This window comes from Suillus paluster (genome assembly GCF_016628075.1).
Source record: "Suillus paluster strain FC165 chromosome Unknown EDB91scaffold_153, whole genome shotgun sequence".
NCBI classification, from domain to species: domain Eukaryota; kingdom Fungi; phylum Basidiomycota; class Agaricomycetes; order Boletales; family Suillaceae; genus Suillus; species Suillus paluster.
The window spans coordinates 31,041-56,716 of record NW_024537713.1 but is presented as its reverse complement, the minus strand read 5'-3'; the positions used below and the strand labels follow the sequence as shown (position 1 = coordinate 56,716).

The window sequence follows — 25,676 nt, the reverse complement described above, 5'->3', positions numbered from 1 at the left end:
ATCGTTATTGCCAGAGAGCTCGTCGTCGGTGTCATGACAGCGCGACTGTGTGCCGCCGCCGAAAGCAATATGAATGAAGACAGACTAAAAATAATGGGTGATAGCATACCTGCGTGTCACTGAGACTAAGGAGTTGCTGTTGACGTGCTCCTTCATCGACCTTTGTCCTTTCTCCCGCCTTGTGTTGCTCAAGTATCTGCTTGATAGACCAGAGCAGCACATTTCCGTTGAAATCTCCACTGACGAGCAGTTCTCCATTGGGAGAAATCGTGACAGACGAAATGCCCGAGGTGTGTTTGAATGGCTGACCTATGTGTTGGTGTGTCTTTGTGCTCCACAGCCGCACAGTCCTATCGTCTGAGGCAGTGGCAATGAAGGAGCCGGCAGACGAGATGGCGAGCGAGAAGATGGAGTCAGTGTGACCGGTGCAAGGTTGACCGATCTGGTGTCCATTGGACGAATTCCAGAACTCGACTTTGCTGTCAGATGATGCAGAGACAAGTTGCTGGCCGTCAGGCGACCACACAACACTATAAACCCAATCTTTGTGAGCGTTGAAATTGAGAAGAAGCTCGGCGTTATCGGTGCGCCAAACTCGGATGTTTCGGTATGATCCACAGGCTAATTTTAGCCCATCTGGGCTGAATGCCACACTGAATACCGAAAAACGATGACCCTTGAGTGTTGCGAGGACAGCGCCGGTCTCTGCATTCCATACAACAACTCTGGAATCACCCGACCCGCTTGCAAGTTTCTTGCCATCAGGTGAGAAGCACACCGAAAACACCATGCCTGTATGCTTCACCAGCGGTTCGAATACTTTCTGCTTGCTCTCGACGTCCCAGATGATGATGGTTCCATCATCTCCACCACTCGCAATTCGCCTGTCGTCTGGTGATACGGCCACAGAATTCACCTTGCCCTTGTGTCCCTTGAATGGCCCTCCTACCAATGCTCCTGTCTCCAAGTCCCAGATGCGCAGGGTTTTATCATATGAACCAGTGACGACCCGTCGACCATCTTTGAAGAACGCGACTGTTTTCACGTTCTGCGTATGCCCTTTCATCATCCGCGTTGGTGTCAGTTGCCCTTCCGTTGTCTGCGCTGGCTCCGGCTGCCGTCTCAGAGTGAGATCCGCATCTCTTGCTGCATCAGGCACCCCTGACATCTCGCGTTGACCTAGACAGAGATATAGACGGTCAGCAGCATTTAAATTTGAAGAGGGCCGTGCCTTGAGGATATCCTTACGTTGGGGGTCTGGTGGTGGTGAGTAGTGTTGGACTTCTGCCCATGACCCAACTCATGTAGGCGCTTATTCAGGGTTCTTCCGAATCACGCTGCCACGGCGTGGATTTCATTTGGCTTCTTCCATCATCACTGCCCCCTTTATAAACGCCCGTCATGTATCAGTGGCCCCTCCATTCTGTATACGAACCCGCATGCATTCAGTACTACCATATACCACAGTCTACCCTTCTGCAACCGTATATTTCTTCCCCTCGATCATCTTTCATCATCCTTTATAACTCACCCTACTTTGCCACAGAACCTATATAGAACAATCTCTCGGCGCTCATGTCCGATCACTTCCGGTTATCGATGGAATGTTACAGATTTGTTGACGGGCATGCGTGGTGTGTACTGATTTACTTGCTTCTCCGCACGATAACTATCCGTACCACCCTAGCCACATCAATATCGTCTACGCTACTAGCACCAGATTTCATGTGGACGGTTTTCCCCTCTCTGTCAATGCTTCTCTCGACGTGGTGCTTAATTGACACCCAGAACTGTCATCAGCAACCGCATTCAACCCAAATGCGCATCGCAAGCGACTCACAGTGAATGTCGTTGTTGCTCTTGATTCTTCTATTGCAGTCGTAAGCAGAGTTTCAAATCATCTGTCTCAGGTGATGTTTCATAGATTGTATACCTCTTCTGTTATCTTGGGATTCTCTTGCCGTCTGGGTACCCTTGCCGTGTGCGTATGTTTTCGCGTTTCTCGCCCTTATGTTTCTCACCGCCGTTGCATTGTCGTATTTGTTGTGCGGTAGGTGTACCTCATGCAGAGGACTACCATACGACCAGGACTCCTGCCACCGCGCCAGGACCCGGCACCCACTCCAGACCTCTTTGCTCCATCTTCCCCTCCAACACATGCAACCGTCCGCAGTTATACTAAAGATGGATGCAAGGTGGCATAGACACGACGAGAACCTGCACCCGAACTCCCCACTACGGCGGGCTCCACTTCGTCCGGACTTGATGCTCACCCTTTCACGATCATTTCGTTGAGGACGAGTCTGAATGGCCGGTCTTGGCGCAAGTCTGCGCATACCCTAGGCCTACGTCTATGTCAAAGTCTTAGTGCATGCCCGGCACGGTTTGCGGAGCGTGGAGTCCCCAGCATGCAGCTGACATGCGCCTCAGTTGTAAATTTGTACGAAGTCACGCAGAGTTGCGCGCGTCCTATTTCACTACATCGCGGGCGTGTTTCACAAGTAGAATAGAAGTAGAAAAAAAGATGTATTCAGACAAGAGCGATAATACATTTGAATTTCGTGAAAGGTACATATTGCTGCTTGCAATGACGAGGCGCGACAGGATACGAGAATGGTGTGCACTGTGTGGTAGTAGGTCGGATAGATCATGGAATACTTGCGGCTGTGAACTCGGAGGCGTCTGCGAGCTTGTTGAAGCGGGGACAAGCGCCAAAAGGCCATGGAGTATGACAACACAATGTCATACCCCTGCCATCAGCTTGCCTGCATCCACGTTCCTGTCACTCTGACAGATCGTCAGACCGACAGTACTGCCGCAGCTGGAACAGCCAGTTGCGGACGTGCGGAGAGATAGGCTGGACAAAAAGGCTATGTCAGCCCGTGACAATGTCGATGTCGAGAGATCCATGATAGAGGCGAGAAAGTAGGTGAACATCGTCGGCGCGTAGGTTACGAGCGAGAAAGATGAACGAGCGCACAGGCGGGGTGAAAGGGATGAAAGGGATGAGGAAAGTGATAGCGGAGGTAGATGAGGTTGACATCGGTTGATGAGCAGGTGAGAGCTTTGTCACTCCGCTTTAATTTGCCGAGGGCACCGAGACCGGCCGTAACTCGTAACAAGCATCATATCGATAGTCAGGTGAGCGCCATACATGGATCAATCATCAGAGTATGTATGCACTTTAACGCCCCCGGTCGAGTCCCATGCTGAATATAAGAACCTGCCCTTCATTACATGTCTGATATTGCACTCACTGGGTCGGTTAGCCCATAGCGTATCAAGCTCCTCCAAAAAGATTTGTAGTTGAGGGCACCCGACACGAGTTCCTCACACTTGCGGCCCTTGCATCCGGTCCAGACTCTTAAACATGGCTGAAAGGAGCATTCAGCCACCCTCAGCTGTGAGCATACATGTATTCAACCGATAATGTACCTAATTAATTTGTAATGTGAGCGCTTGTGCTGGGCGCCTCATGTACTATACCACCCTCGAGACATGTTGGTTTGAAAATGAAGTGGAAATCGTTTTGAGGGCTAGATGAAGAGAACGGAGCCTGAACTCGGGCGATTAGGAGACAACATTGGAGAGGCACATATGCAAGAAAGCACTCGGCACATCTTGGCCAAAGGTTAGCTGGTTGTCTTTGACTGTTCAAAGCCCACCTGCCTTAGATTATACATTGCGCTCAAGCTCCGATATCCTGCGGAAGGCCTGGAAGAGCGCTGGGACAACAAACGGAACCCTGCACTCCCTCTCCACATTACTCAGCATATGTTCAGCACGGAGGCGTTGCATCCTTTCCTGCTGCAATTCGGCTTCGACAAGCATCAGTCGCGCTTCCAAATCTATAGGAAATCAGAAGAGTTAGCTATGTGCATAGCGAAGGACTGATGCACGAGACCATTCAGGGGGGTCGCTGTTTCTCCGCTTTTTGGCTGAGAGACACCAAGACGAGCAAGCTCTTCCAATATCCCTTTCTCACAATGTTTCAAGGTGGCCAGTTGACCACGGACCTTCGACAGCTCAAGTGATAGCCTCTTAATTACCGCTCGATCTCCTGGTGGGCGGGGACCAGTAGGGGCGTGGCTATTGCTGATCCCAGGCGATCCTGGAAAGGGCTTGTGGTAGGTGCCAAGTGGAGACGGAGGGATGTGTGATGGTTGTTGAGGTATGGTTGTTGAGAGCGGCACCAATGATATCGGGGTTCTGGACTGAGAAGACTCGTTGCCTAATCGTGACGTTGCATCGTCTCCAGCATGTTCCTCTTCCACTGTACTGTCCTGAACGGGGAAGTGCTGCTCGATTCGAATTCTCTTCGACGAAGAAGTGGAGTAAGGCTTGTTATTACCATCTGACCCAAAAGATAGTGATAGAGGCTCATTGATGGACTTCGAAACATTAGTTTATAGGAGTGACCGAGAACGATCGCAGTACATACATCGCTTCGAGATCTCTTCCCTTGAGATACTTCTGTGGTGAACAGCTCCGGTGAATAAGGACGCTCTGTCATGGGGGATGATGAGAAGTGTTCTGCGAGCGAGCCCATTCCTTCTGTGCGCGGCAGTTCTATTGTATGTTTTGGTCCCAATGGCGACAGACTGGTTCCGTGCGTTCGGGTAAAATCAATGGACGGTAGTCTAAGATAGACTTTCAATACACGTTATTTTGTATGAGGGCGCCCTCACATGCTCACAGTCACCGATTGGCTTGACAAACGGCCTAAATTTTATTCGAGTACACGTATTTCTGCAGAGGCGCTTACATAGAGAGCTTTTTCTTGACCTGGTCTAGTCTTGGACTCCCTTTATCAATGGCCACCCATCGTTGGTATAAACTTGTATCCTGACAGTAGATCAACTGTAGTTCGCAGTGCAAGAAAATGCTCGAGATCTACCTTGACCAGAGACGAGGGGCGATGCCATGACAGGAAGAACGTAGCACCTTCTTGACGGACGTTTTCGCCTTTGGGACGATGTGCTTTGAGAATAGTCAGATCTTCTAGAAGGATGTGATACGCGTTGGTTTTATTGGTCATCCCAGATAACAGACGCCCGCCTTTGATGCCGCCGTATTTGAGGGTGACTTCGATAGTCTCGTTTTTCTCGTTCATGTAGGAGATGATAAATAATGCGGACCAACCATACATGTGTTTATATGGATTTACTTTCAACGTCATATTATGTTGAGCCAGCGGTCATTGATTTTACATATTCCACGCGCCAAAGTTTCGCAAGTCGAAATTCAATGCCAGACAGTTCTCAAATGAACACTATAGCCCAGTACATAATGCAGAGAAGAAGAATCGTGGACCTTCGGTGGTGAAAGTTGCCGCCAGGGAGTTGAGTTTGCCCTGCCAGTGATGCGCTTCTGGCATCTGCGATGTTCTCACAGAAGTTCTTCCCACATTCGATTCGCAGTGTTAAGTGTTGAATCATCGTCATCGTCGTCATCGCATAACACTTTTCCCTTTCTTATCTTACCACGTGCATTCACATATATAATACGTACCGTCTCGTTTCCTCATACCCCAGTTGTTGTCTCCAAACACTGAGGTATGGTTTCTAGTCTCTTGTCGTCCCGCCGTCTCTTACTATGTTTTCTCTAGCGTGTTTCGTGTCTTAGCTTCTAACATTAAGTACTTACTATGACCACACAATCGGGGGACGCCAGCAACAGTCCTACGAGAACATCATTGACGGATCGTTCGAAGGACGTACCAGTTCCCCGGACGTTCTCTGATGTACTCGAACATCGAGCGTTTCTCAAATTTCGCCTGGCTCAAGCATACCGTATCTTTGGTAAGCGTATTGCTCTATCGTAATAGAAAGTGTCGTCATCATGAATCGCAGCGAATTATGGCTATGACGCAGGTATTGCTGGACACATTACTGTCCGGGTGAGATGTCACTGATAACATGGTGTGCGCGACATCTAATTGCTTTATCGAAAGGACCCGATCAGGCCAGATTGCTACTGGGTCAACCCATGGGTGATCACCTTATCATGTTAAGATAAAAATCATAATATTCACCGTTTACTCCAGGGTGTTCACTTCAAGCTCATTCAGCCTGACCTCCTCCTTCTCGTAGATCACGAAGGTAAAATACAGGATAAAGAATCTGGACCCATTCGGTTCCTCAACAGGTCGGCATACTTGATCCATTCAGCGATCCATGAAGCTCGCCCAGATGTCATCTGTGCTGCACATTCGCACACTACGTATGGCAAGGCGTTCGGCACCCTTGGGGTGCTGCTTGATCCCATTACTCAAGACAGCTGTGCTTTTTACGAGGTATTTCGCGTCCATTGTTCTTAAAGGGATCTCTCAATCAAAATGAATATTTAGGATCATGTATTATTCAACGAATTTCATGGCATCGTCGATGACCGTGAGGAAGGTGTGGCTATAGCTGCTGCTCTGGGTTCAAAGAAGGTTTGCAAGTGCACTGATTACATATGTCGATGCTCACAATATTCCAGGCTGCTATCCTCCAGGTATTTTTCAGAGTCGGTTGAACGTTCTTACACGCTTATCGTGCTCTTCTGGTAGAACCATGGGCTACTTGTTGCCGCCGCCTCGATCGAATCTACCGTCCACTTTTTCATATCTTTGGAGAAATGCTGCCAGGTTCAACTGATAGCAGACCAGGCAGCCGCTGCTCGTGGACAGAGACCGCGAGTTATTGACCCAGAAAGTGCGGCTCTAACACACAAAGGCGTTGGATCTGAGCTAGGGGGCTGGTTCAATGGGATTCCCGAATTTCAGCTCTTAGAGCTCGAAGAAGGAAAAAAATTCGAGTATAAGCCTGCAAATAAGGAGAAACTGTAGCTAATCAATTTACCAATACGGAGTCCTGAAGCGCCCAGCGATATCCCTGCCATTTTGAAGAACCTCCTTACAAGAACTGCAGCTCGAACAATTGCATTGGTCATAATCCAGTTGTGCGCCGCTCACGTCTAGGTGTCCTGCATAATTCCCGTTGATCTCGTTCGCAAGCCTTTGGTGAGTACGGCTGGGAACATGGACCCTCCCTTGACCCATGCTCGCTAGAGGCGCGGAGTTAGATCTGGTGTTTTCATTCTTACATATAGCTGAAATCGAGGCGGCAATTTTCAATCTCACTCATCGAAACTCCCATCCTTCCGAGTATATCATATCGAGAGTAGGTTCTCCAAGATATTCACCTGTGATGCTATAATGCGCCCGTCAGAAGCTACATCTCTGAGGGTTGCTGTCACCGTCGCTTTTGTGCAAAACACCAAAGCCCTCCCTTTCATGATTGTCCAAAGAGCGAAGATGTCTGTCCAAGTCATTCCTTTAGGTTTCCCTCCTTAACTAATGAATTTGAAAAGCCTTGGTCAAGACGGAAACTACTGAACTGACGGCGCTTCGAGAACGTATCAATCCCATTCGGCTGAGGAACGTTGCATCATCTCTCCGTAATGATATTCCATGCACCATTCCAACTCTCGCCGCATCCACAGCCAACCGCCCTAAGCTTTCGAAGATGATGGAGAGAACGAACGTTCATCTCGATATTGTATTTGACGATGATGTCGTGTGGCTCGCTCGCATCTAACGAACAACCACTAGCACACCTCCCCAAACTATGCAAAACCATATTCTGCTCAGTAAATTTGCCACGTTGAGGTATCTCAATCGCATTGGAGTTCCAGCTATCAGCGGATACGAATGATGCCGAAGTCAATTATATTCTTATGGATGAACTGCAAGCTTCACCGCTCCAGTGGAACGATTTAGGTTCCGCGTCGCCGTGTACTCCACCAGCTAGCCAACATCTTCATCACCCTCGAGCCATCCCCAGAAACTCGACCTGTTCACCAGCCTGCGTCAACACCTGAATCACACAATTAATTGTTTCCTTCGCCTCATCGGATTTTATCAGTGGGGGATCGATGAATCTGTATTACCTTACCTCATATATCGCTCTCGATTGGTTCCGTGGGATCAAACGCCCCGTTCTTACAATAGTAGATATCGCTCTCTGTTGGATATCTATCCCCGAATCCTCCCGGCCGAGTCGATGAACAGTGAGATGTTTTATCTCCACCACGAGGATGACAAGGGTGACCACATACTCGTCGACGATCACCTTGATTCGTTGGCATCATCGATTGGGAGTGGTCAAAAGTTGTCGAGAAATCATTCGCGTTTGCTGCACCTTTGATGTTATTGCCACTCGCATTTGATGAAGGCGATAACCAGCTGTGACGAAGAGGAACTTGCAAAGATATTCGAGTCGCTTGGGCGGTCAGATATGGCGCTATGCGTCCTTGGTGGACATGTCTGTCACCGAATTTCGTTCATCCTCGGCAACGGCGATCGACCCGAAGCATGTAAGCCGCACATGAAGGGACTTTATCACCTGCTAGGGGATGAAGGTTGGGAGAGGGAGACATGGCGATCAGATGCCCTGAAGATGTATCAAGCCGAACCTGTTCTTCAGGGCTTGTTGGCTAAGGAAGTCGTGATCTAGTGAGATCTCCACCCAACTCTCCATGTGATTGTATGTCCTGTATTCCATTGTGATTGGACTCGAATTTGTTCGTCTGCGAACTGTCATGAGAGTACATGTTCTTGCCAACGTTCCAGTGGTATTAGATGTCGTGTAGAAGTCTCCTCATTTGGAACCACTGGAAGATATGGCGGCATTATCGAGAGAAGACGACGAGGGATGGGCAACCAGTGGGGTGTGATCTGAGTCACTCAAGAGGCAGATCTGTGTGGATAGGTACCGTGTACAGATTGAGGCACTAGTATCGATGGCCTTGTTCGATCAGCTGAGGAGTAACTGGTCCCGGAGACTAGGTCGATGACTTTGATGCAGCACTTGCAAGCGGGATCTGCGACGCTGGAAGTTGATGTCAGCTGCAAAACATTCCGAGCACGACATCCAGCCTTATAAATATCGCAAACTCATAAATGGCCATGAATAGGCATTGCTCAACCGCGATGATGATCAAACCTGACAGACAGACATACGTGACGATCACGCAATGTGAATGAATGACTTTGAAATGGATCCAGTAAATTGCATTGGATCTATGAGCTGTACGATTACATAATAGCACACCTTGGATCTTCTTTCTCCCCTGCGATCATCTCCCAACGGAGGCTAGTAACCTTGACCAGCGAGGTATGATCCAACGCCGGTGACTGTCATGCCTGCCTCTTGAGCTGTCTGAGGCAGAACGTATGTAGCAACAAGGACAGCTTGTTTCGTTTGCGCTAGCACAGCACCATCGCCCTGATGACTTTGAGCATGCATCGTAAAAAGACGTCATGAGACCTACCCCTTTCTTGCCCTGTACGACAATAAGGTTCGGATCATCTGCGTAGGTATCCGACGATACGAAGAAGTATTTCTGATCAGCGACGCGGAAGCCAGAGGCCTGAACTTTCTCTTTGTTCGTGAACGCAGCGATGATTGCCTTCTGCTCCTCCGTTGAGATCTATGCAAAAAGCTGTCAGAACCGCACCGATGGACTGCAGTCAATAACCTACCGTGAACCCTGCAGATTTAGCCCATACACCTCCAGCTTTTCCCAAGATCGCGGCGTGAGTCACCTTCTTGGTGCCAACGAGATTGTTGTCTACGTATGCTGTGGATGAATGAGACCAAGAACTTGCCTGACGATGCGCCCAGGCTTACCTTGCCAGGACATGTTTATGAGGGTTTGAGATCGAGACTACGGAAAGGGCGGACAAAGGCGAGCTGAAACTGCGAGAGGAAACAGTCTGAACGCAATACGGAGATCGCCATGATATCGGCGTTGGAAAGCAAGCCGCATCAATGTCCAGGCGGAGCTTACATAAGCGAGTGGAACCACGGAGACTCATTCAGGTGCATTAATATTCAGCTCGAAGTTTGCGATCGGGATATCAGTGGGCACTGGCATTTCCTGGCCAGGTCGATGTCCCCTATTTTTTAAAAATCCTGGACAGTAGGAACTACTTGCACTGGATCATGGCAACAGCATGACAAGGTTTTTTGTTTTACATTGGGGCATTATGCTTTCTTACGTCTAATCAACACCTCCACTGGGCGTATATGCAATCGAGACGCGCAGATCAACGCCTTCATGGACAACACAGAATACAAAGAGATTTTTCTTCCTCGATGACGCATGCACCCCTCCAGATAGAGCCTATTAGAGCAGCGGTTGCGAAGTACTTCAGTTGGGCTATGCTATCGCACAGGTGGCAACCCATTGAGCTGCTGCTGCGTAACATCCAGGACTAGGTCGTGTATGATCTGGATCCTGTCGGAACCACGGTGAATTTGCAGATGTTCTGTAAAACTGCTCGCGATGCGGGCTATCGCTGGGCGTGGAGCGATACCTGTTGCATCGACCAGAACAACAATGTTGAGATCCAAAAATCATTCAACTCTATGTTCATCTGGTATCACCACTCAGCACTCACCATCGTCTACCTATCAGATGTACCGCCTTCGTCAAAGTCTGGCGCACCGGCGAAGAGCGCATGGAACACTCGAATTTGGACTGTCCCGGAATCACTCGCTCCTAAAGTCATTCTCTTCTATCAACAGGATTGGACTGTATATCTCAACGACCGCTCTTCCAACCACAAGGAGTCTGCCGCTATCGTGCAAAAGTTACAGGATTCGACAGGTATAGATGCACAGTCCCTCGTCGCTTTCCGTCTGGGGATGAGAGATGCCCGAGAGAAACTACAATGGGCGTCAAAACGTGTCACTACATTGCAAGAAGACATTGCATATTCATTGTTTGGCATCTTCGACGTCCACCTCCTTGTATTGTACGGCGAGAATAAACAAAACGCACTCGGACGACTCTCGCAAGAAATTATAGCTCATTCGGGTGATATTACCGCGCTGGATTGGGTCGGAAAATCATCCGAGTTCAATAGCTGTCTCCCAGCTGACATTACCTCGTACAAACCTCCACCGTGCACGCTACCATCTCTATCCGAAGACGAAATGCAGACGTGTGTGTCCACATTGGGAAATATTGTGGACGTGGAGTTGGCGTCAAAACTGTATAACCTTCTTGACATCGGCACTCCTCGTTTTGCGAACCGCAGACTGCGACTGCCTTGCAACGCATTTCGCGTCACAGAAGTCAGACGGAGACTCGGTCAAGACCAGGAGTCATGTTTCACTTATGATGTCAAGGCAAAAGGTCTTCAAGACCTATCAATCACTACGGAAGACAAGCTAGTTCAGATGTCGCCGAAACGGCCCACTCGGCAGTCATTCTTGCTCATCCGTCCGTGGAATCGTCATGACCTCGAGCTGCCTGATTTTGCGGATGAGATGATGGATGATGTGGATGATTGGTCGGAGCCTGGGTCTCCATCAGACGAATCGCACAGCGGGTATCCTGGAGACAATGAGCTGGTCGATCACTCGCGAGCGCTGAGATTGATCGTTCGCCTTGGACGGCCTTTTAGCGCGCTTTTGCTAGCTCAGCAGCGTGTCGGGGAGTACAAGAGGGTCGCTTCGGATAACAATATCATCGCGCAAGTCAAGGACATGGCTTCTGTTCGTGACATGATGGACGTCAGGACGCTAGAGATATTGTAGCTGCCTGCATTTCGAAGAACGGAGATATCTGACGCATTTTCATTCATACCTTGACAGTACCTGCATGGAACAATATCCCTAGGCATTTGTATTATATTGTACGCTGACTTACGACAGGAAATCAGACGACTACGATTGTATGATTGACTCGTCACTGAAGCATTAGCTGACTCCTGAGAAATCGTTGTCTGTCCCTACCGTATGCCGGCCCAGTCACTTATCCACGGTGCATCCATGATCAAGAAGGAACGACTGTCTTCCTTCTATCATAGTCTGGCTAGGGGAGACTACGGTGTGTTTTTGTCAATTGTGGTCGTCATTAATTCATTGCTTCACTTGAAATCCACCCGCAACAGGTCTTCGATCATCCAAGCTGCAGGAGCCCGAGTTACAGTAATATTTTTTTGTGTGTGGACAGTAGAGTACTTCAGTCGTTGCACAGCCAGAAAAAAACCTCGATTGCAAACTCCCCGCCATTTCTGGGCCATATCTAGAGGAATAACAAATGATGCACGGTTCTGCTATATATGACGATGTGACCGATTTAAGTAGAAAGAAAACCCCCTGGTATCAGATGATACACAAACATAAGTAGTACATACTTCAGTGCGTAAGAGGGTGATACATATTTTCGAAGAAAAGCACACTATATATTCGGTTTTGAATGGTTTGTTTTGAACATATCAGCGGTCTACGTCTCTATGTCAATGGTGATGTAAGACGAATCCGTGTGTTCTACTGTTGAAGAGTGTTGATATTGGACAGTGAGGGGGAAAAAAGGTAAGAGCTCTCGAGCCATGGCGGAAAATCTAGCGCCGGAACGCTGCCTCGTCTGCGATTTTCATTATTCCATCCGTCATCCAAAATGAATGATTTGCGAATACGGTCACTGGTAGTACGGCAGCATTCTTCGCAACAGAGCTGCCAGTGATTGAAGACTTGCCCCTGTGATGTAAAAAGCGCTTAGGAGGAGATTGGGCAGTGATGTAAGCCTGACTGGAGAGGGAATTTTAGGCGCTAGTGATGTGGATGGAGGGGGACTAGGGCAGCGTTGCATCTCCACGATGGCTTTTATAGCCATGGCCGTTGTAAGACCACGGTTTCCGATATTGATACCGGAGACACCATAATGATAGATCCACCCGATTTCCCAGCTTCCATCTTCGCATTGCAGAGACAACAAAGCGTGAATATCAACGTCGCTGCGCAGTCCAAGGTAGGCACAAACCCGGAGACGCATGGAAAGCGCCAGAGCGTCTCCCTTGGCCCCTATGCGCTCTTGAACGCGTTCAATCAGCAGCGGCTTTAAATCGGCTACCAAGTTGACGTCATTGCCGATTTGAAGCAGTCGGCCAAGGAAATAAAGGAAACACTCTGGGGTGGCGTAATATCGTGTGCCATCGAGATAAGCTCTGTGGAGGAGCACCTCACGTATCCAATGAAGGGTGCGGTTGAGCTGGTGACCACGCCCATAAGAATAGAACAATGCAAGTATATTGATGCACGCGACCGGATCGAACCGAGGTCGGCGGTGGTCAAAGTATAACTGTGATGAAGGTCGGCCAAAGTTTGGAAAAGGACAGCTGAATGCACATACCTGAATGATACCATCATCATCAATGTAGTCAAGCATTTCATCCATGACGGAGTGTGCGACGTCCTCAGCGCCGTTCAATATGGTCCACCCGAGGGAAGTGGTTTCCAAGTCAGAGGGAAGGTCTTCAGTACTACAAAGCACTGCTTTTCCTGATAACAAATAAGCTGACCAAATTATGGCGACAATAATCGTTACATACCTTCGAAGAAATTCCAAATTCGAGGCGTATCAGGCAAATCGACAAGACTCCTGACGTGTCGTTCATTAAAGGGGGGGGGGGGGAGGAAGAAATGCAATCTTCTTACCGGTCGTGAGTCGCCTCCAATATCAGAAGCTGAGCGAAGTTGTCCCGCAAAAGAATGCCGGTGTCAGTGACAGACTGGAGTTTCTTGGCATTCAGCGTCAAGTACTCTCTGCCCCTTTCGACAGGTTCTCCCAGTAGGTTATAAAGCGCGCGGATGACTTTACGGTTATCGTCGAAAATAATACCGCGCATTCCTAGCGAACGCGCAGATAGGACATTCTCTGTTTTGTCATCCACAAAGATGGTGCGGGAGGGGTCAGCCCCTGTGCTCGAAAGCACCGCCTTGTAGAAGCCAAGGGTAGGCTTCCGCTCACCCACCCCAGCAGAGGTGAATATGTCGTCGAACAACGACCAGTCAGCAAGCTTGTTACGAATATCTTCATAGTCGGGCGCAGAGATATTTGACATGGCGAACACACGTAGCATTCCGTTGGAGCGTGCTTTGAGGTGTCGAATAACGGAAATGAGGTCTTCGTTGGACTGCAGCGAGTCACGAGCATCTGCAAATGCACGACCAACCTCTGTTGGGTCTATAGAAAATTCACCGCCGACCCTAGCGTAACATTCGGCTTGAGAAATCTTCCCCCTCTCATAGTCAATCCATGGGGAAGAGGACAGAATGTTGCGTAGAGCCTTTGGTGATATAGAAGGTTTTAGTCTGCGGGGACCAAGAGAACAAAACGTCTCCGATGTCGAAGATGAGGGTGGTGTAATTCGAGGTAAGTGGCATCAGGATCAGTCAGGTGTCGTGAAAATCAAAAACAGGGCAGAATTGAGAATACGGACGGCTATTTGAATGCGCTGAGAATAGTCCAAGACAGTTTATTCGACGTAGTCTCGGTGCCCTCAGACGGGTATAAGGCTGCCAGATACTCGATACTAATGCCACAGTACATTAATGCATGTTACATCGATACGGCTAGTCGAACCGACGTGAATTTTTGTAGCATCGTGAGTATCTGGCAACTTTACACTCGTCCGAGGGCACCGAGAGCACGTCGAATAAACTTTCTTCTTTGTTTCGGACAAGCGAGAGCTGACAGGAGTTGACACCGTCTAAGTAAGTAAGATAGACGCCTTGCGGATTCTACACACATCATGTGATGTGACAAGGGTGTGACACAATCAAAAGCTAATATATGCCGAGTGGATGCCGAGTAGGATAAGTAGGCACCCTAATACTAAGGTGCATGTACAGTAACAGCATTAGAACATTAGATGTAAATTATATACCAATGAAATTACCTCGAGAACAGATTAAAGTCTTAAGTGGAGACTCGATCAAACTCTCGCATGATGGATTCTGGAAGAACACGATGGCCGCGGTACTTTTTGATTGACCATGCTGCCTGGACTCCATTCAGATAGGCGTCAACGAATCTCACGGTCTTCGCAAAGGCTTTTTCTACGAATTGACATTACGGATTGTGTCCCTGTTTCCTCGTTGATTTGTTAACCTTTTTCTGTGTTTTGTCACTCAAGTAACGCTTTATCACGTGATGTGTGTAGAATCCGCAAGACGTCTATCTTAGTAGTAGTAGCTTTACATAAGTATACAACGGTATCATAAATAAGTACTGGTCCGAGGAAAATGCCACTGTCAAGTATGACTGATTGATAATCGATAATAATCTACCAACCCAAAACACCCTGTGACAGCCTGGGACACACGGTGTTGATCTGATCGACGTTCTTTGCTTCTCGGATCTGCATCTCGTCTCTTCACCCACATCCCCAGTGTTTTTCATGTTCCGTACAACTCCCAGTGCTAGTCCTATGCACTCCGTCATGTCCTCGGTACATAGTGTCATAGCGTGCGTGTCCTGGGGCACAACTTCCAGCCGCACAGGGAGCATGTTCGTTTTCATTAAACAGTACAAATTGTAAAGAAACGAGTATGAGTACTAAAGTACGATCACCATATCAAAGGTTTTTATCCTAAGCAACGTAACTACCTACCGGAGAAGTAGACTGTCTCAAACGAACATCCACATCGCACCGGGGCACCCTTGTAGGTCAATGATAACTACATTTTCTGTCTGCAGCCTCAGCCACGACCGGTCATTGGGAGAGAGTGTGAAGAAGAAACACAACAAAGGGCCCTCGCGGATCTCGTACTCACGGTTCCCTCGAACCAGTCCGTTCAGGCTGTAATTCACTATCCCGAGACAATAGACCTCTGCCTTTGGTACCCATTGGCGGCATATAACTCGCACAGCGAGATTCCGAGGCTCTGATCGCCTGAGGTAGTCTGAAGTCGTCTGGGCGTGAATAGTGGCCACTTGATTCGGGCGGTCGAACACGACGTAAAGAAGCGGAAGCTTCATCTGCAACCCGTGTCTTGTCATCCCGAACGCATGATCACCACGGAGACCAGGAGTTGCTTCTCCGACTCTTCCCTCCACCTTCCCCATGTCAAGAGCCTTGTGCAGTTCTCTGAAGCTGTGCACATCAAAAGCGTCATAACCTTTGGGCGAGCGTGGTATCGCAGAGGAATATGGTGACGATTCGCCCGCCCATGCGAAGATATCCCAACTCCTGCATTGTTGCAAGATGATCTCCATCAACCGGAACCAGGATCGCTGACCCTCTCCATATGTTATCGGCATGCTGACATCGAATATGCCAATGAGGGAGTATGCCTATATCCTCGATGCGTGTGGTCGTCCTCTTTGATGCCCACCTCAACCTTTGGTGAACGTAGGAGATACCGGGCGAGAATTCGGTGAGATCGTGCGATCCAATCTCCGTTAAGCGAGTGATGGCAGTGAGAATATCAGAAGTGATTGGTGTCGATTTTTCGACGTCGGGTGTGGTGGATTTAGGGTGTTTGTCATCTGGATTGTCGCTGAGGGGTTCCCAATTTTGTCCGTAGAACTTTATCCTCTTCGGTGCAAGAAGTTCCTGCAGCGTCCATCCTCTGGTGAACCAAGGCTCCTGTACAAAGTCCAACACGCTGGAAGAGCATGCAAGATATGCGATGCAAACGGTGGCGGTACGGTACCAGCTGAACATCGCTTGAATAGCTTCATCAAGCTCCGCGCTGCTATCCTTATTGATGCAGCAAGTATCCGACCAAGCCAATTCACAGTCGTACTCTCTTGCTTTGTCGCAAAACTTGGTCAATTTGTGATATCCGGCGAGATTTTTCAACATATATTTTCGCGATTCGGACATGTCCTGGAATGTGGGCTCTCCGGTATTAAGCCAGCGGTGAGAGAACGTTGCAAATTTGACCTTGTGCTTGACCATTTTCTGTAAAGAATCTTCTCTCGACCAGGATCCTGAAAACCCCTTCAGGTCCTCCTCCGTGACGGCCTCGACTGCAGGCTTGTATATGTTGAATACCTCGCTCCGATCCACAAGCCTCATCTCAGGCACGTAGATCAAGTGAGCGGGCATGCTACTAAACACGTAGGACGAGAACGCATCCATGATGCCTTCAATGGCTGTGCCATTTCTTGATGGCAACTGGAGGACAAGTTCGGTCAATTGGACTTGTGCTATCCCAAATATTTGATTGACATACCGTCATCGAGCCAATATTGACGTGTAGATTCAAATCCCCTTGGATGAATGTTCCCGAACGGGCTCGTCCTGGTACAAGAAGCGTTTCTGAAGGAGTTGAAAGGCTGATAAAAGATAAGATAATGACAAGACGGCACGGCTTGCTACGACACGTGAAACGGGAAGAATGTACCAGGCAAGTCGGGACAAAACGAAAGAACGACTGTTTCCCCTCGTCCAAGGTCTACCTTGGCGAGACTAAGGATCAACGGTGGAGGGCAATCGGTGATAGAGGCAAGAGATACTGGAGCCTAGGCCTGGGATCTTAAGTGGTAAGAAAATTAAATTGTGATCACACGAGCACTAAGCGACACGGTTACGATTGCGCCCGAGTGTCAATGACGAAGGACGGCAACGATAAACGAAGAACCGTCGGTGCAGAGAACCCTTCGTCGTGGGCCGAAAGATATGTGACAAGGAGGCAGAAAACAACGTTCAGTGGCAGCCCGTATTCGCGATGAGAGTAGAGAGCGAGGTGAAGCAAAGGGATATGGGAAATGGGAAACGAGAAAGTAAGGTATGTACGCGCTTGAGAAAGTGTACGAAGGGGCTAAGGGCTTCCCTTAAGGAACGTGGACGTCGGTGGCGCAATCATTCTCGTTGCGTGGAGCTTTTCGGAACTCGTGCATGAATCCTTGAAGCACCGGAAATTAGACCACTCTCAGGGGTTATGAACGAGATCCTGGTAGATCCCACATCGCACTCCAGAATAGTGAACGGAAACATGAAAGGGCCGCGTTAATGAACTTGAGGAGTGCAACTGGAAAGAAGAAAAATGGCCCTACTCAACTCAACCAAGGCGTCTCTATCGTCCTGCATACTTTCTTCAGGACGCAGAACTAAGCAGCGGAGATTTGAAAGCGATAGGATTGGTCAAGACGGTCCACATATCATTCTATACCGAGGTCAAGCTTATTCGAGAATAATCATCATCCTACCGGGCATTTGGTGACGAGAGGGCACACAGCGCCTCGCGCTTCGGCACGTTTTAATACGGCACATAATAGAACACAAGCGCTGAGTGTGCATGGGGGATATAAGTCAAGAGTGCATAAAAATGTCCATTATGAGGCTATCACTTGGTGAACGACCGGATAATTTTAGCGGAAATATGCAAAAAGAAGATAGATCCAATGAATGCCAACGATAGAATGAGGACGACATATGGGTCCCTAACATGGAAATAAAATCAGTTCGATTAATACTACGTGTACAGAAACGTGACACGTACACTCGCAACCCTGGCGAGTCGTCAGTGTAGAGCTTCAGCATTGTCCCCGACGAGCCACCAGCTCCTGCTGCACGCGTTGAATTGGGTTTGACCTGCGTATTTGCAGCTCTCCGCCTTTGACAAGGTTGGGTTAGCAATGTGCAAACCGCGAATCAGACCTTGAGACATACCGAACCTGTGCGCCTGGCGGTCTTGCAACGGTACCGACCTTAGGGCTAACGGCGTGGGTTGAGCTTTCTGAGTCAGACTAAGCAACAGGTGAGTACAAAAAGATAGAAACTAGGTTGCTCGTTACGCACCATGCTGTTGATGGTGAGCTTTGAAGAACACGTATGGTGGAAGCCTTTTACAAAATGTAGTCCAAGTTCGTGGGAACATTCTTCACAAGTGATATTTCCTAATCCAGAACCACTACCTCCACTCGAGCGTCACAAACTTTTGTCCAGTCCAATAGAGTCCAATCTTCTGTGCTAGCTTGTTACCATGTCACTGGTAAGCCCGAATAATCATTACGAATTCGATAACGCAGATAAGCAGGAATATAACTCTAGATAAATGCCATCGTTGCCCGAGGATCCACTATCCTTGCTGAACACCAAGCCCCAGAGCAGCGAGACTTTTCGCATGGTGCATTGTTTCCTGTCTCATCTTGCGCTTCTTGACATAGTGGAATACATAGCTACGCAGACAATTCTTTCCAAGATCCCACTGAATAACAGCAAGTTAACCTATGTATGGGAACAGTATCTGTTCCATTACGTCTCTGAGGGAGGCTTCACTTTTCTGGTCATGGCAGATGACTCTGCAGGAAGGTGAGTCGTCTAAAGGACGTTTACTCAGTTTTGGCTTAATATTCTCCTAGGAAGATGCCATTTGCTTTCCTAGCGGACTTGCAGCGGAAAGTATGTAGCCACAGCACAATTTACCCCCTTGTTCTGATTCACATTGCAAGTTCACCGAACTCCCATCCTCCTCGTCCGCCGTACTAAGCTCCACCCCCGCATACGGACTTCAAGGCACCTTCTCTCCCACTATCGCATCTCTCATGCACACGTACAACACTGCTCCTCCAACGGACGAAGTTGCCCGCGCCCAAGCAGAGCTTAACCACGTCAAGGACATCATGGTCCAAAACGTCGAGCAGATCCTGAGCCGTGGGGAGCGCATCGAGCTACTCGTGGATAAGACCGACAACATGGCTACGCAGGCCACCGCATTCCGGCGCGGCGCCAGGACAGTCAGGCGCCAGATGTGGTGGAAGAATAGCAAGATACTGGCATTGTGTGTCTTGGTTGCGCTGGTATTTTTGTATATAATTGTTGCTCAGTTCTGTGGGGCTGGCCTACGGTGCGGCGCGCAGTCTTGAGTGTCTCGATGGTCTAAACTGTGCTTATTTACTTGTATTGCATAATATCCGGGCACCATATGCATATGTACTCTCTGGACATGTACTTATCGGCACTCATATATATTGGCCTTTCCGAGATATTTTGAAGGAGGATTGTAGACACTCAGACCCGAAACATCTTGATGCATCCGAGAACCAGGGATTGTCATCTTGTCCGTATCATATCTTGGCGTCAAGATGATGGAGATAAGACAACAGAAGTCGAAGATCGGCAGTGAGCGGGGAATCAAACATTCAAACACTTCATTGTACCTACTTACACAAACGTACAAACTCTACCAACCATATGCACGCATAATACAATACAAGTTTGGCATAACTCGAGACACGATGTAGTGACAGATCGAAGTATAGCATGGAATCCAAAAGCCACATCCAGTCGGTACAATCCATTATTAATATATTGATAGCTACACGGTGGCGAGTCCGTCGAACTCGCTCACATAAATAGTTGTCCTTGTGCGAAGTCCGCAAAAGGACACATCGACGGCTAGGGATGGGTGAATGAAAAGTCCAGAAGCGACAGTTGGTTGACACAGAAAGGCTGAGAGGTCGTAACATGCATCAGGCTGCTCCGGCGGTGACCGGATTGGACAACTTGGTCCTGCCAATACGTCGTTCGCGATGGTAGGGGTAAGTATCGGGTGTTATATTGGTAGCGTCCTTGAGGTGCTGCCACTCTGATTCCCGCTCGCGATCGCGGTCACGATCCCTGTCACGTTCACGCTCCATACGTTCACGTTCCAGTTCTCGTTGTCTTTCCCTCTCTCGCCTCTCCCTCTCCTGCTGCATCGCAACACTGCTAGCATGGACCAGCGTTTTCGGCACGGCTGGAGCTGGGTACCCCTCCTCAGGACCAGGAGTCGCAGATTGACTCGAGGATCTCGTCCGCAACGGCGTATGCACACGCGAACCGGAAGTCGTCGGCTTAGGGATCGTATTGGACGATGACGGTGGTGGTGGAAATGGTGGGGGCATCGGTGGTTCATCATGCGACATCGGGATGTGGAGGGAAGATGATGCCATAGGGCTGTCAAGGATATCATAGAGCTGGGCACGCAGGCGTTCGCGGTCCTTGTCCCGAAAGTCGTCGGTCGACATAATCTGGCGCGGCACGACCTGATCTTTCAATTTGGGTTCGTACGTATCTCCTGCGCGCAACTCGTGATCCCTGTTACCTACATCAAATGAATCTCGTGAATTAGTGTCCTTCATCCGATGACCATGTAGGCGATCCGAGGAGTAGCGGCGTGAGGGGGAAGATGTGCGGCTGGATTGGTACGACATGGACTGTTCCCGTGAGAGTCTGCGAGATGGTGAATGAGTACCACTGTGTGCCAAAGTGATGGCGCGCTCAGCCGAGGGATGGCGTGAAGGAGACTCATCACGACTCGACATCACAATGTCGTCGCGAGGACGAGATGTCGACAATCCAGACCAGTTGTCCGGATTGACAGTAGAGACAGATGAAGAGACGGAGGAGTCGGTCAACTGACGAGATAACGAGGACCGAGGAATGGGGATAACTTGAGATGTAGCATCACCCATCGGTTGGTCCTCGTCTGCTTCGGGTATCGGTTCTGGTTCCCTCTTGTTACATGTCTTCTTTAAGTCATCAATCTCATCTTCATCCACCAGAGCGCGGAACGACTGGATTGCGGAAGGCCAATTTCCGATTACCTGGGCGAGAGGAGACAAGTGGAACTCCTCTTCCTCGATGGCTTTCGCTTTAGCTTTGGCCTTCGCTCGTGCTTTCATGCTTAGAGAATCGTCCTCGATGAGCTTCTCGGGATGCTTTGGCTCCGTTGCATGGAGATATCGGACCTCGACTGGCCGCTGGAAGTCGGGCAACGGGTTAAACGCAATTCTAGCGCGTATGAGCTCCTCCCGGAGAACCTTGTTCTCACGCATTGTTGTTTCGAACTGTGGCTGTCATCAAAACAACTCTCACAAGAAACCACGAAATACTGACTTTGCTAAATGGCGCTTATGAGTTCGTGAAATAAATGAACAAGAATACGGCACTTACCTCCTCCAATGTGCGTTCAATTCATCATAGTGTTCCCTCAAACTTTTTTCTACAGCAAGAGCAGTATCTTTCTCATCCTGACGAATACGTTGCAGCTCCTCATACTTCACTTTCCCATCCACGAGCTCCGCCGTAAGACGCGACCGCACTTCCTCAAGAGCAATTTTCACCTCGCAGGTCCTTTCAACCTCAGCCACCTTCTCCCTTCTCATTTCCTCCAGAGCAATTTCCACCACGCGGGTCTTCTCAACCTCGGCTGCTTTGTCCTTTCTCATTTCAGCGAGATGACGTTGAGACTCGGCGAGGTTCCAGAGAAGCAACGCGCTTACTTTCACAGGGTTCTGCTAATTACGCAGAATCGGATGAAACTGGGACCATTATAGTATGACGGCACCAAGAACATACCTGGTCAGCAGACTGTGACTTATAGTACGTCCGACATTTTTCGATTACTCGGCGGAGCTCCGGAAGCTTAGCACCTTCTTTAACGACACGCGCGATATCGTTCTGGAGGGTACGTGCTTCGTCATCAGGAGGTGGCGAAGAAGAAGGTTCAGGGTTTTCAGGGACTTCCTCGATGGAAGCAGTCGTAATCGTAGGCGACTGCATGTCGATGTGAAGCCTGCGAACATCCTGAGGGGAAAATCGAGTCCGACAAAGGGGGCATATGTGGCGCAAAAGATGATCAAGACACCTTCGGATATGCAAGTGATGTGAAAAAGGAATCCGATCGATCAAGCGACCACTTACTTTTGGCAGAATACGTGCCCACAAGAGATCGAGTGTGGCGAGTTCCCGCCAGCTGTATAGCCTTCCATACAGACATCACAAGTGGATGATTTGTTGAGTACCAACATAGTTGGAAGACGATAGAGAGACCGGTGAACGACGTCCTGGAGGATCCGGGGGAAAGGGGGCGATTGAAGCCTATAGTAGCTTGATCGCCTACAAGTGGGGAAGGAGGTATCGCGCGGGAAGGGAGGAAGGGACTTGTTAAGGACCCACTCGGGTATACGGGGGAAGGAAGGGATTTAAGCCAACAAAGGCTTAAGGGCCAGACCTAACGTGCGTGGCACGGAGATGGTGTAAGGTTATGCAGGGGGCGAGCGAACGTCCATAACGTTGAGTACCGGATTATAAGAAGACACGAGGCAGCTAAGCGACGTGAGATCAAACTTCGCTGCTTACTTGCGGTCCTAGACAAACATGACCACAAACTAAGTTGGCACGATCAATCACCTGGATGGAGCTTCCGATCTGAGTTCGAACGCTCGCGATAAGAACTTCATCCGTCTTACCGTTAATGAAGAGCAGGAAACGCTGAAGGAAATCAGCGCCGCTTCCCGGGATTGAGTTTTACACCGAATTGGCAGAGACTAATTCTTGGAGAACAGCGCATGGATGAAGCACCCCACTTTATCGCACCTAGTTCAATTTCGGCTGCCTGGCATGGAGAAGGGGTGCCTATGAACAAAACAATTCGTTCATTCGGCAGGCTACTGCCAGATCTCATATAACCGGCCCGGCAGATAGTTATAATAGTCCTCGTGGTTCCAGCGTTGTGTAATGAAGTCGCTCGTTAAACGTTTTCGCCAAGAACGTACTGCAAAGAACGTACATATCGTATTTTGTTTGTCGTCTCGTTTAGTATACGTTCCTCACGTTAGCATCGAACAAAAGCAAGTTCCCTCAGTACGGTGGTGGTAAGTTAGACGGCCACAGTGCACGTGTCAACGTGTTCAAACTTCAGGATGTCCAGCATGTCAACCTAACTCTTGAACGTATCCTGCAAGGCTGGTTCTGACCTTCGGCACACTTCCGTTCTTCTGGATTACCTCTATGTTCCTTCTGGATCACTCCCAATACTATTCATCACGAGGAGCCATGGATGTTGCACGGATGGGCTGGAACATTCCGCATACGATAATCAATTCATTTTATCGTCCTTCGCTCGAGGTTGAGGGTAATTTGCTGAGGTGCTCGATGGCGACATGGTGTTACGAAGTCAAAGCGACACGGGCGTCTGCCATGTTTTCAAAAGGCGTTCGATACTGAACACGTATTTATACTATCCACAGGTTTCCTGCCCAAACTATCGGATTTAGATCCCCATTACCTCAAGGCAGCCCTTTTTTTCATCCAGTAGAGAGGGATACTCTGTTGACGCGCACCAATCCTCTTGACATCAATCATGATGCATGATACTCCTACTCTGGAGATCCCCTTGAGCGCAGTATTCTGAAACGAACCGTTGCCTTGGGCTGTCACCTCAGAAATGGCTGTACCCTTCACCAACTTCACCATGGATTCCAATTTGTCTTGCGGGTATGTTTTTTTTTTCCGGTGCCCCCTTCATTCGGATATTTCATTTATCAGTCTCGGCCCCTCGTCCTGCGCGGAGTGTCCTTTGTCCGCTTTTCCAGGCGGCCAAGCCTCCTTTTTGTCTTCGACTTATTCTGTGTCGGCAGTCTGTTACTGAACTTTCAACAGAATTTGTTGATTACAGCAGCTTACGGCGATTCAGCCCCACGTTCATACCATCTCCCCTCACGAGCCAAACTCCCGGACTATCTACCACCCCTGAGTTAATGCTTCACTCCCAAGAATTCGAGAAGGTTGTCTGAGTCAACACTACCCTTGCATCATCCTTCGAAAGTATATCTGTCCGATCTGCACCATCGATAGGCACGTCACCCATCGCGGTCATCCAGGTCCCATCGTCAATTATGACACTGCGCATTTATTAACTTGGCGTGGCTCTATGCCTCCTCGACTTGGAGCAGATCCAGACTGATACTCCGCATCATCTTGATACCCATTTCGCTTCAGGAGCCCCAGCATTACTATTCCGAGCATCCGAGCCGGGCGTACAGCGATGACCTCGGGGCCCGGCACTCATTCAGCACCGACTGGCACCGACTGGGTGCAGATGGCTATTATCAATGATATGCAGATGGCTATCAATATGCACCGATAGCTGCACCGCTGCCCCGATATAGTACCTTTAATTTTAATTATCTTCGAGATCAGTCTGGCAGTGCAGTGTTACCTTCCCAAGATAGGCCTGTTGGAAGGGCCACTATCACTGTCGGGGTTAATGTGAATGCCTTCGGGAGTTTCCGTGGAGTTCCGAGTACATACTGCTGCGGCGTGGCCAGGCGTATTTGTCTGTCTATGGTCTCCGAAGCTAGGCATGATCAGCGTCTTTTGCCTCCACCACACACGCTGCGAGCCTCGTGCCTTCACCGGTTATGCAAACATCACCACTGCTTGTCAAATGTCACTTGATAGCACTTGATCCGCACCACAAAACACAAGTCAGATGGTCAATGGTTCAAACTCCCACCCGCCACCTCTGATAAAGTCAACCACAACACACTTACGAACATAATGACACGCGTACGTACGATGTACATACGCATATTATGATACTGTTAGATGCTATCTGAACCTTGGTCTGCGTGTCAGTGCGTGGGGAAACAACTAGGCCAAGTGAAGTTAGGCATGGTCAGCGTCTTTGGCCATGCACATCACACGCACGGATATCCTCGTGTTTTCATCAGTTGAGACGACATTGCCGCTTCAGTTGATCCGCAGCTTAGAGCGCAGTATTACAAGAGCGTTACCTGCCCAACATAGGCTGTTGGAAGGGGCGCTATCACTGTCAGCATTTAATATTGACTATATCGTCATGATAAGGTTCCATGTATGTGGGCGTAGTGCGTAAGTTGGAGTCTAATACAGTCCTACTATGACGCTCAGGTATGGTCAGCGTCTTTAGCTGCACACACCACACGCACTGGGAGCCTCGTGCTACCTTTACTGCTACTTGGCAGGCGTCACTTGATCCGCAGCATATCCCATCAAACCTACTCAGATGAGATACATTTTAATACAATACAAAAATCGAAGCAGCAAAGGAGATAGATAACACAACAATGAACGG

At 49.0% G+C, this 25,676-nt stretch overlaps 11 protein-coding genes across 11 annotated transcripts; 4 read left to right on the top strand and 7 right to left on the bottom strand.

The window, feature by feature from the left end:
• The first annotated feature begins 1,899 nt into the window (after nt 1–1,899).
• On the top strand, nt 1,900–2,565 carry EDB91DRAFT_1173383 (uncharacterized protein). Its single transcript, XM_041320291.1, has one exon. The coding sequence runs from the start codon at nt 2,011–2,013 to the stop codon at nt 2,293–2,295; it is 285 nt and encodes a 94-aa protein (XP_041169955.1). The 5' UTR covers nt 1,900–2,010; the 3' UTR covers nt 2,296–2,565.
• A 1,110-nt stretch (nt 2,566–3,675) lies between these two features.
• Nucleotides 3,676–3,831, bottom strand: EDB91DRAFT_1063543 (uncharacterized protein; the record flags this gene model as incomplete). The annotated part of the gene is made up of 1 exon (XM_041314623.1): nt 3,676–3,831. The coding sequence occupies one exon, from the start codon at nt 3,829–3,831 to the stop codon at nt 3,676–3,678; it is 156 nt and encodes a 51-aa protein (XP_041169954.1).
• Nucleotides 3,832–3,980: 149 nt separating this feature from the next.
• Nucleotides 3,981–5,636, bottom strand: EDB91DRAFT_182611 (uncharacterized protein). Its single transcript, XM_041326348.1, has 6 exons — nt 5,168–5,636; nt 4,898–5,104; nt 4,766–4,845; nt 4,442–4,640; nt 4,352–4,391; nt 3,981–4,298 (listed from the first exon to the last, which is right to left on the bottom strand). The coding sequence occupies exons 1-6, from the start codon at nt 5,177–5,179 to the stop codon at nt 4,090–4,092; spliced, it is 747 nt and encodes a 248-aa protein (XP_041169953.1). The 5' UTR covers nt 5,180–5,636; the 3' UTR covers nt 3,981–4,089.
• An 11-nt stretch (nt 5,637–5,647) lies between these two features.
• On the top strand, nt 5,648–6,832 carry EDB91DRAFT_1063558 (class II aldolase/adducin domain-containing protein; the record flags this gene model as incomplete). The annotated part of the gene is made up of 7 exons (XM_041314624.1): nt 5,648–5,801; nt 5,853–5,899; nt 5,954–5,992; nt 6,047–6,295; nt 6,350–6,436; nt 6,484–6,498; nt 6,554–6,832. The coding sequence occupies 7 exons, from the start codon at nt 5,648–5,650 to the stop codon at nt 6,830–6,832; spliced, it is 870 nt and encodes a 289-aa protein (XP_041169952.1).
• Nucleotides 6,833–9,032: 2,200 nt separating this feature from the next.
• EDB91DRAFT_1173376 (profilin) lies at nt 9,033–9,800 on the bottom strand. Its single transcript, XM_041320290.1, has 4 exons — nt 9,678–9,800; nt 9,530–9,627; nt 9,319–9,477; nt 9,033–9,272 (listed from the first exon to the last, which is right to left on the bottom strand). The coding sequence occupies exons 1-4, from the start codon at nt 9,688–9,690 to the stop codon at nt 9,141–9,143; spliced, it is 402 nt and encodes a 133-aa protein (XP_041169951.1). The 5' UTR covers nt 9,691–9,800; the 3' UTR covers nt 9,033–9,140.
• A 513-nt stretch (nt 9,801–10,313) lies between these two features.
• Nucleotides 10,314–11,594, top strand: EDB91DRAFT_1087895 (uncharacterized protein; the record flags this gene model as incomplete). Its single annotated transcript, XM_041316312.1, has 1 exon — nt 10,314–11,594. One exon carries the CDS (start codon nt 10,314–10,316, stop codon nt 11,592–11,594), a length of 1,281 nt encoding a protein of 426 aa, XP_041169950.1.
• A 437-nt stretch (nt 11,595–12,031) lies between these two features.
• EDB91DRAFT_1173373 (HAD-like domain-containing protein) lies at nt 12,032–14,547 on the bottom strand. Its single transcript, XM_041320289.1, has 5 exons — nt 14,178–14,547; nt 13,497–14,128; nt 13,391–13,440; nt 13,192–13,340; nt 12,032–13,140 (listed from the first exon to the last, which is right to left on the bottom strand). Exons 1-5 carry the CDS (start codon nt 14,223–14,225, stop codon nt 12,481–12,483), a joined length of 1,539 nt encoding a protein of 512 aa, XP_041169949.1. The 5' UTR covers nt 14,226–14,547; the 3' UTR covers nt 12,032–12,480.
• A 1,112-nt stretch (nt 14,548–15,659) lies between these two features.
• On the bottom strand, nt 15,660–17,204 carry EDB91DRAFT_181705 (uncharacterized protein). Its single transcript, XM_041326344.1, has 2 exons — nt 17,025–17,204; nt 15,660–16,966 (listed from the first exon to the last, which is right to left on the bottom strand). Exons 1-2 carry the CDS (start codon nt 17,028–17,030, stop codon nt 15,956–15,958), a joined length of 1,017 nt encoding a protein of 338 aa, XP_041169948.1. The 5' UTR covers nt 17,031–17,204; the 3' UTR covers nt 15,660–15,955.
• Nucleotides 17,205–17,910: 706 nt separating this feature from the next.
• EDB91DRAFT_1230362 (Pre protein translocase Sec Sec61-beta subunit) lies at nt 17,911–18,653 on the bottom strand. The gene is made up of 4 exons (XM_041321050.1): nt 18,593–18,653; nt 18,464–18,540; nt 18,294–18,407; nt 17,911–18,234 (listed from the first exon to the last, which is right to left on the bottom strand). The coding sequence occupies exons 1-4, from the start codon at nt 18,593–18,595 to the stop codon at nt 18,138–18,140; spliced, it is 291 nt and encodes a 96-aa protein (XP_041169947.1). The 5' UTR covers nt 18,596–18,653; the 3' UTR covers nt 17,911–18,137.
• Nucleotides 18,654–18,681: 28 nt separating this feature from the next.
• On the top strand, nt 18,682–19,779 carry EDB91DRAFT_1173368 (VAMP synaptobrevin-like protein). Its single transcript, XM_041320288.1, has 5 exons — nt 18,682–18,785; nt 18,845–18,920; nt 18,973–19,105; nt 19,156–19,195; nt 19,246–19,779. The coding sequence occupies exons 1-5, from the start codon at nt 18,777–18,779 to the stop codon at nt 19,657–19,659; spliced, it is 672 nt and encodes a 223-aa protein (XP_041169946.1). The 5' UTR covers nt 18,682–18,776; the 3' UTR covers nt 19,660–19,779.
• A 486-nt stretch (nt 19,780–20,265) lies between these two features.
• Nucleotides 20,266–22,778, bottom strand: EDB91DRAFT_1272029 (uncharacterized protein; the record flags this gene model as incomplete). The annotated part of the gene is made up of 5 exons (XM_041324592.1): nt 22,481–22,778; nt 22,136–22,424; nt 21,731–22,074; nt 21,653–21,677; nt 20,266–21,624 (listed from the first exon to the last, which is right to left on the bottom strand). The coding sequence occupies exons 1-5, from the start codon at nt 22,585–22,587 to the stop codon at nt 20,266–20,268; spliced, it is 2,124 nt and encodes a 707-aa protein (XP_041169945.1). The 5' UTR covers nt 22,588–22,778.
• Between the last annotated feature and the right edge of the window lie 2,898 nt (nt 22,779–25,676).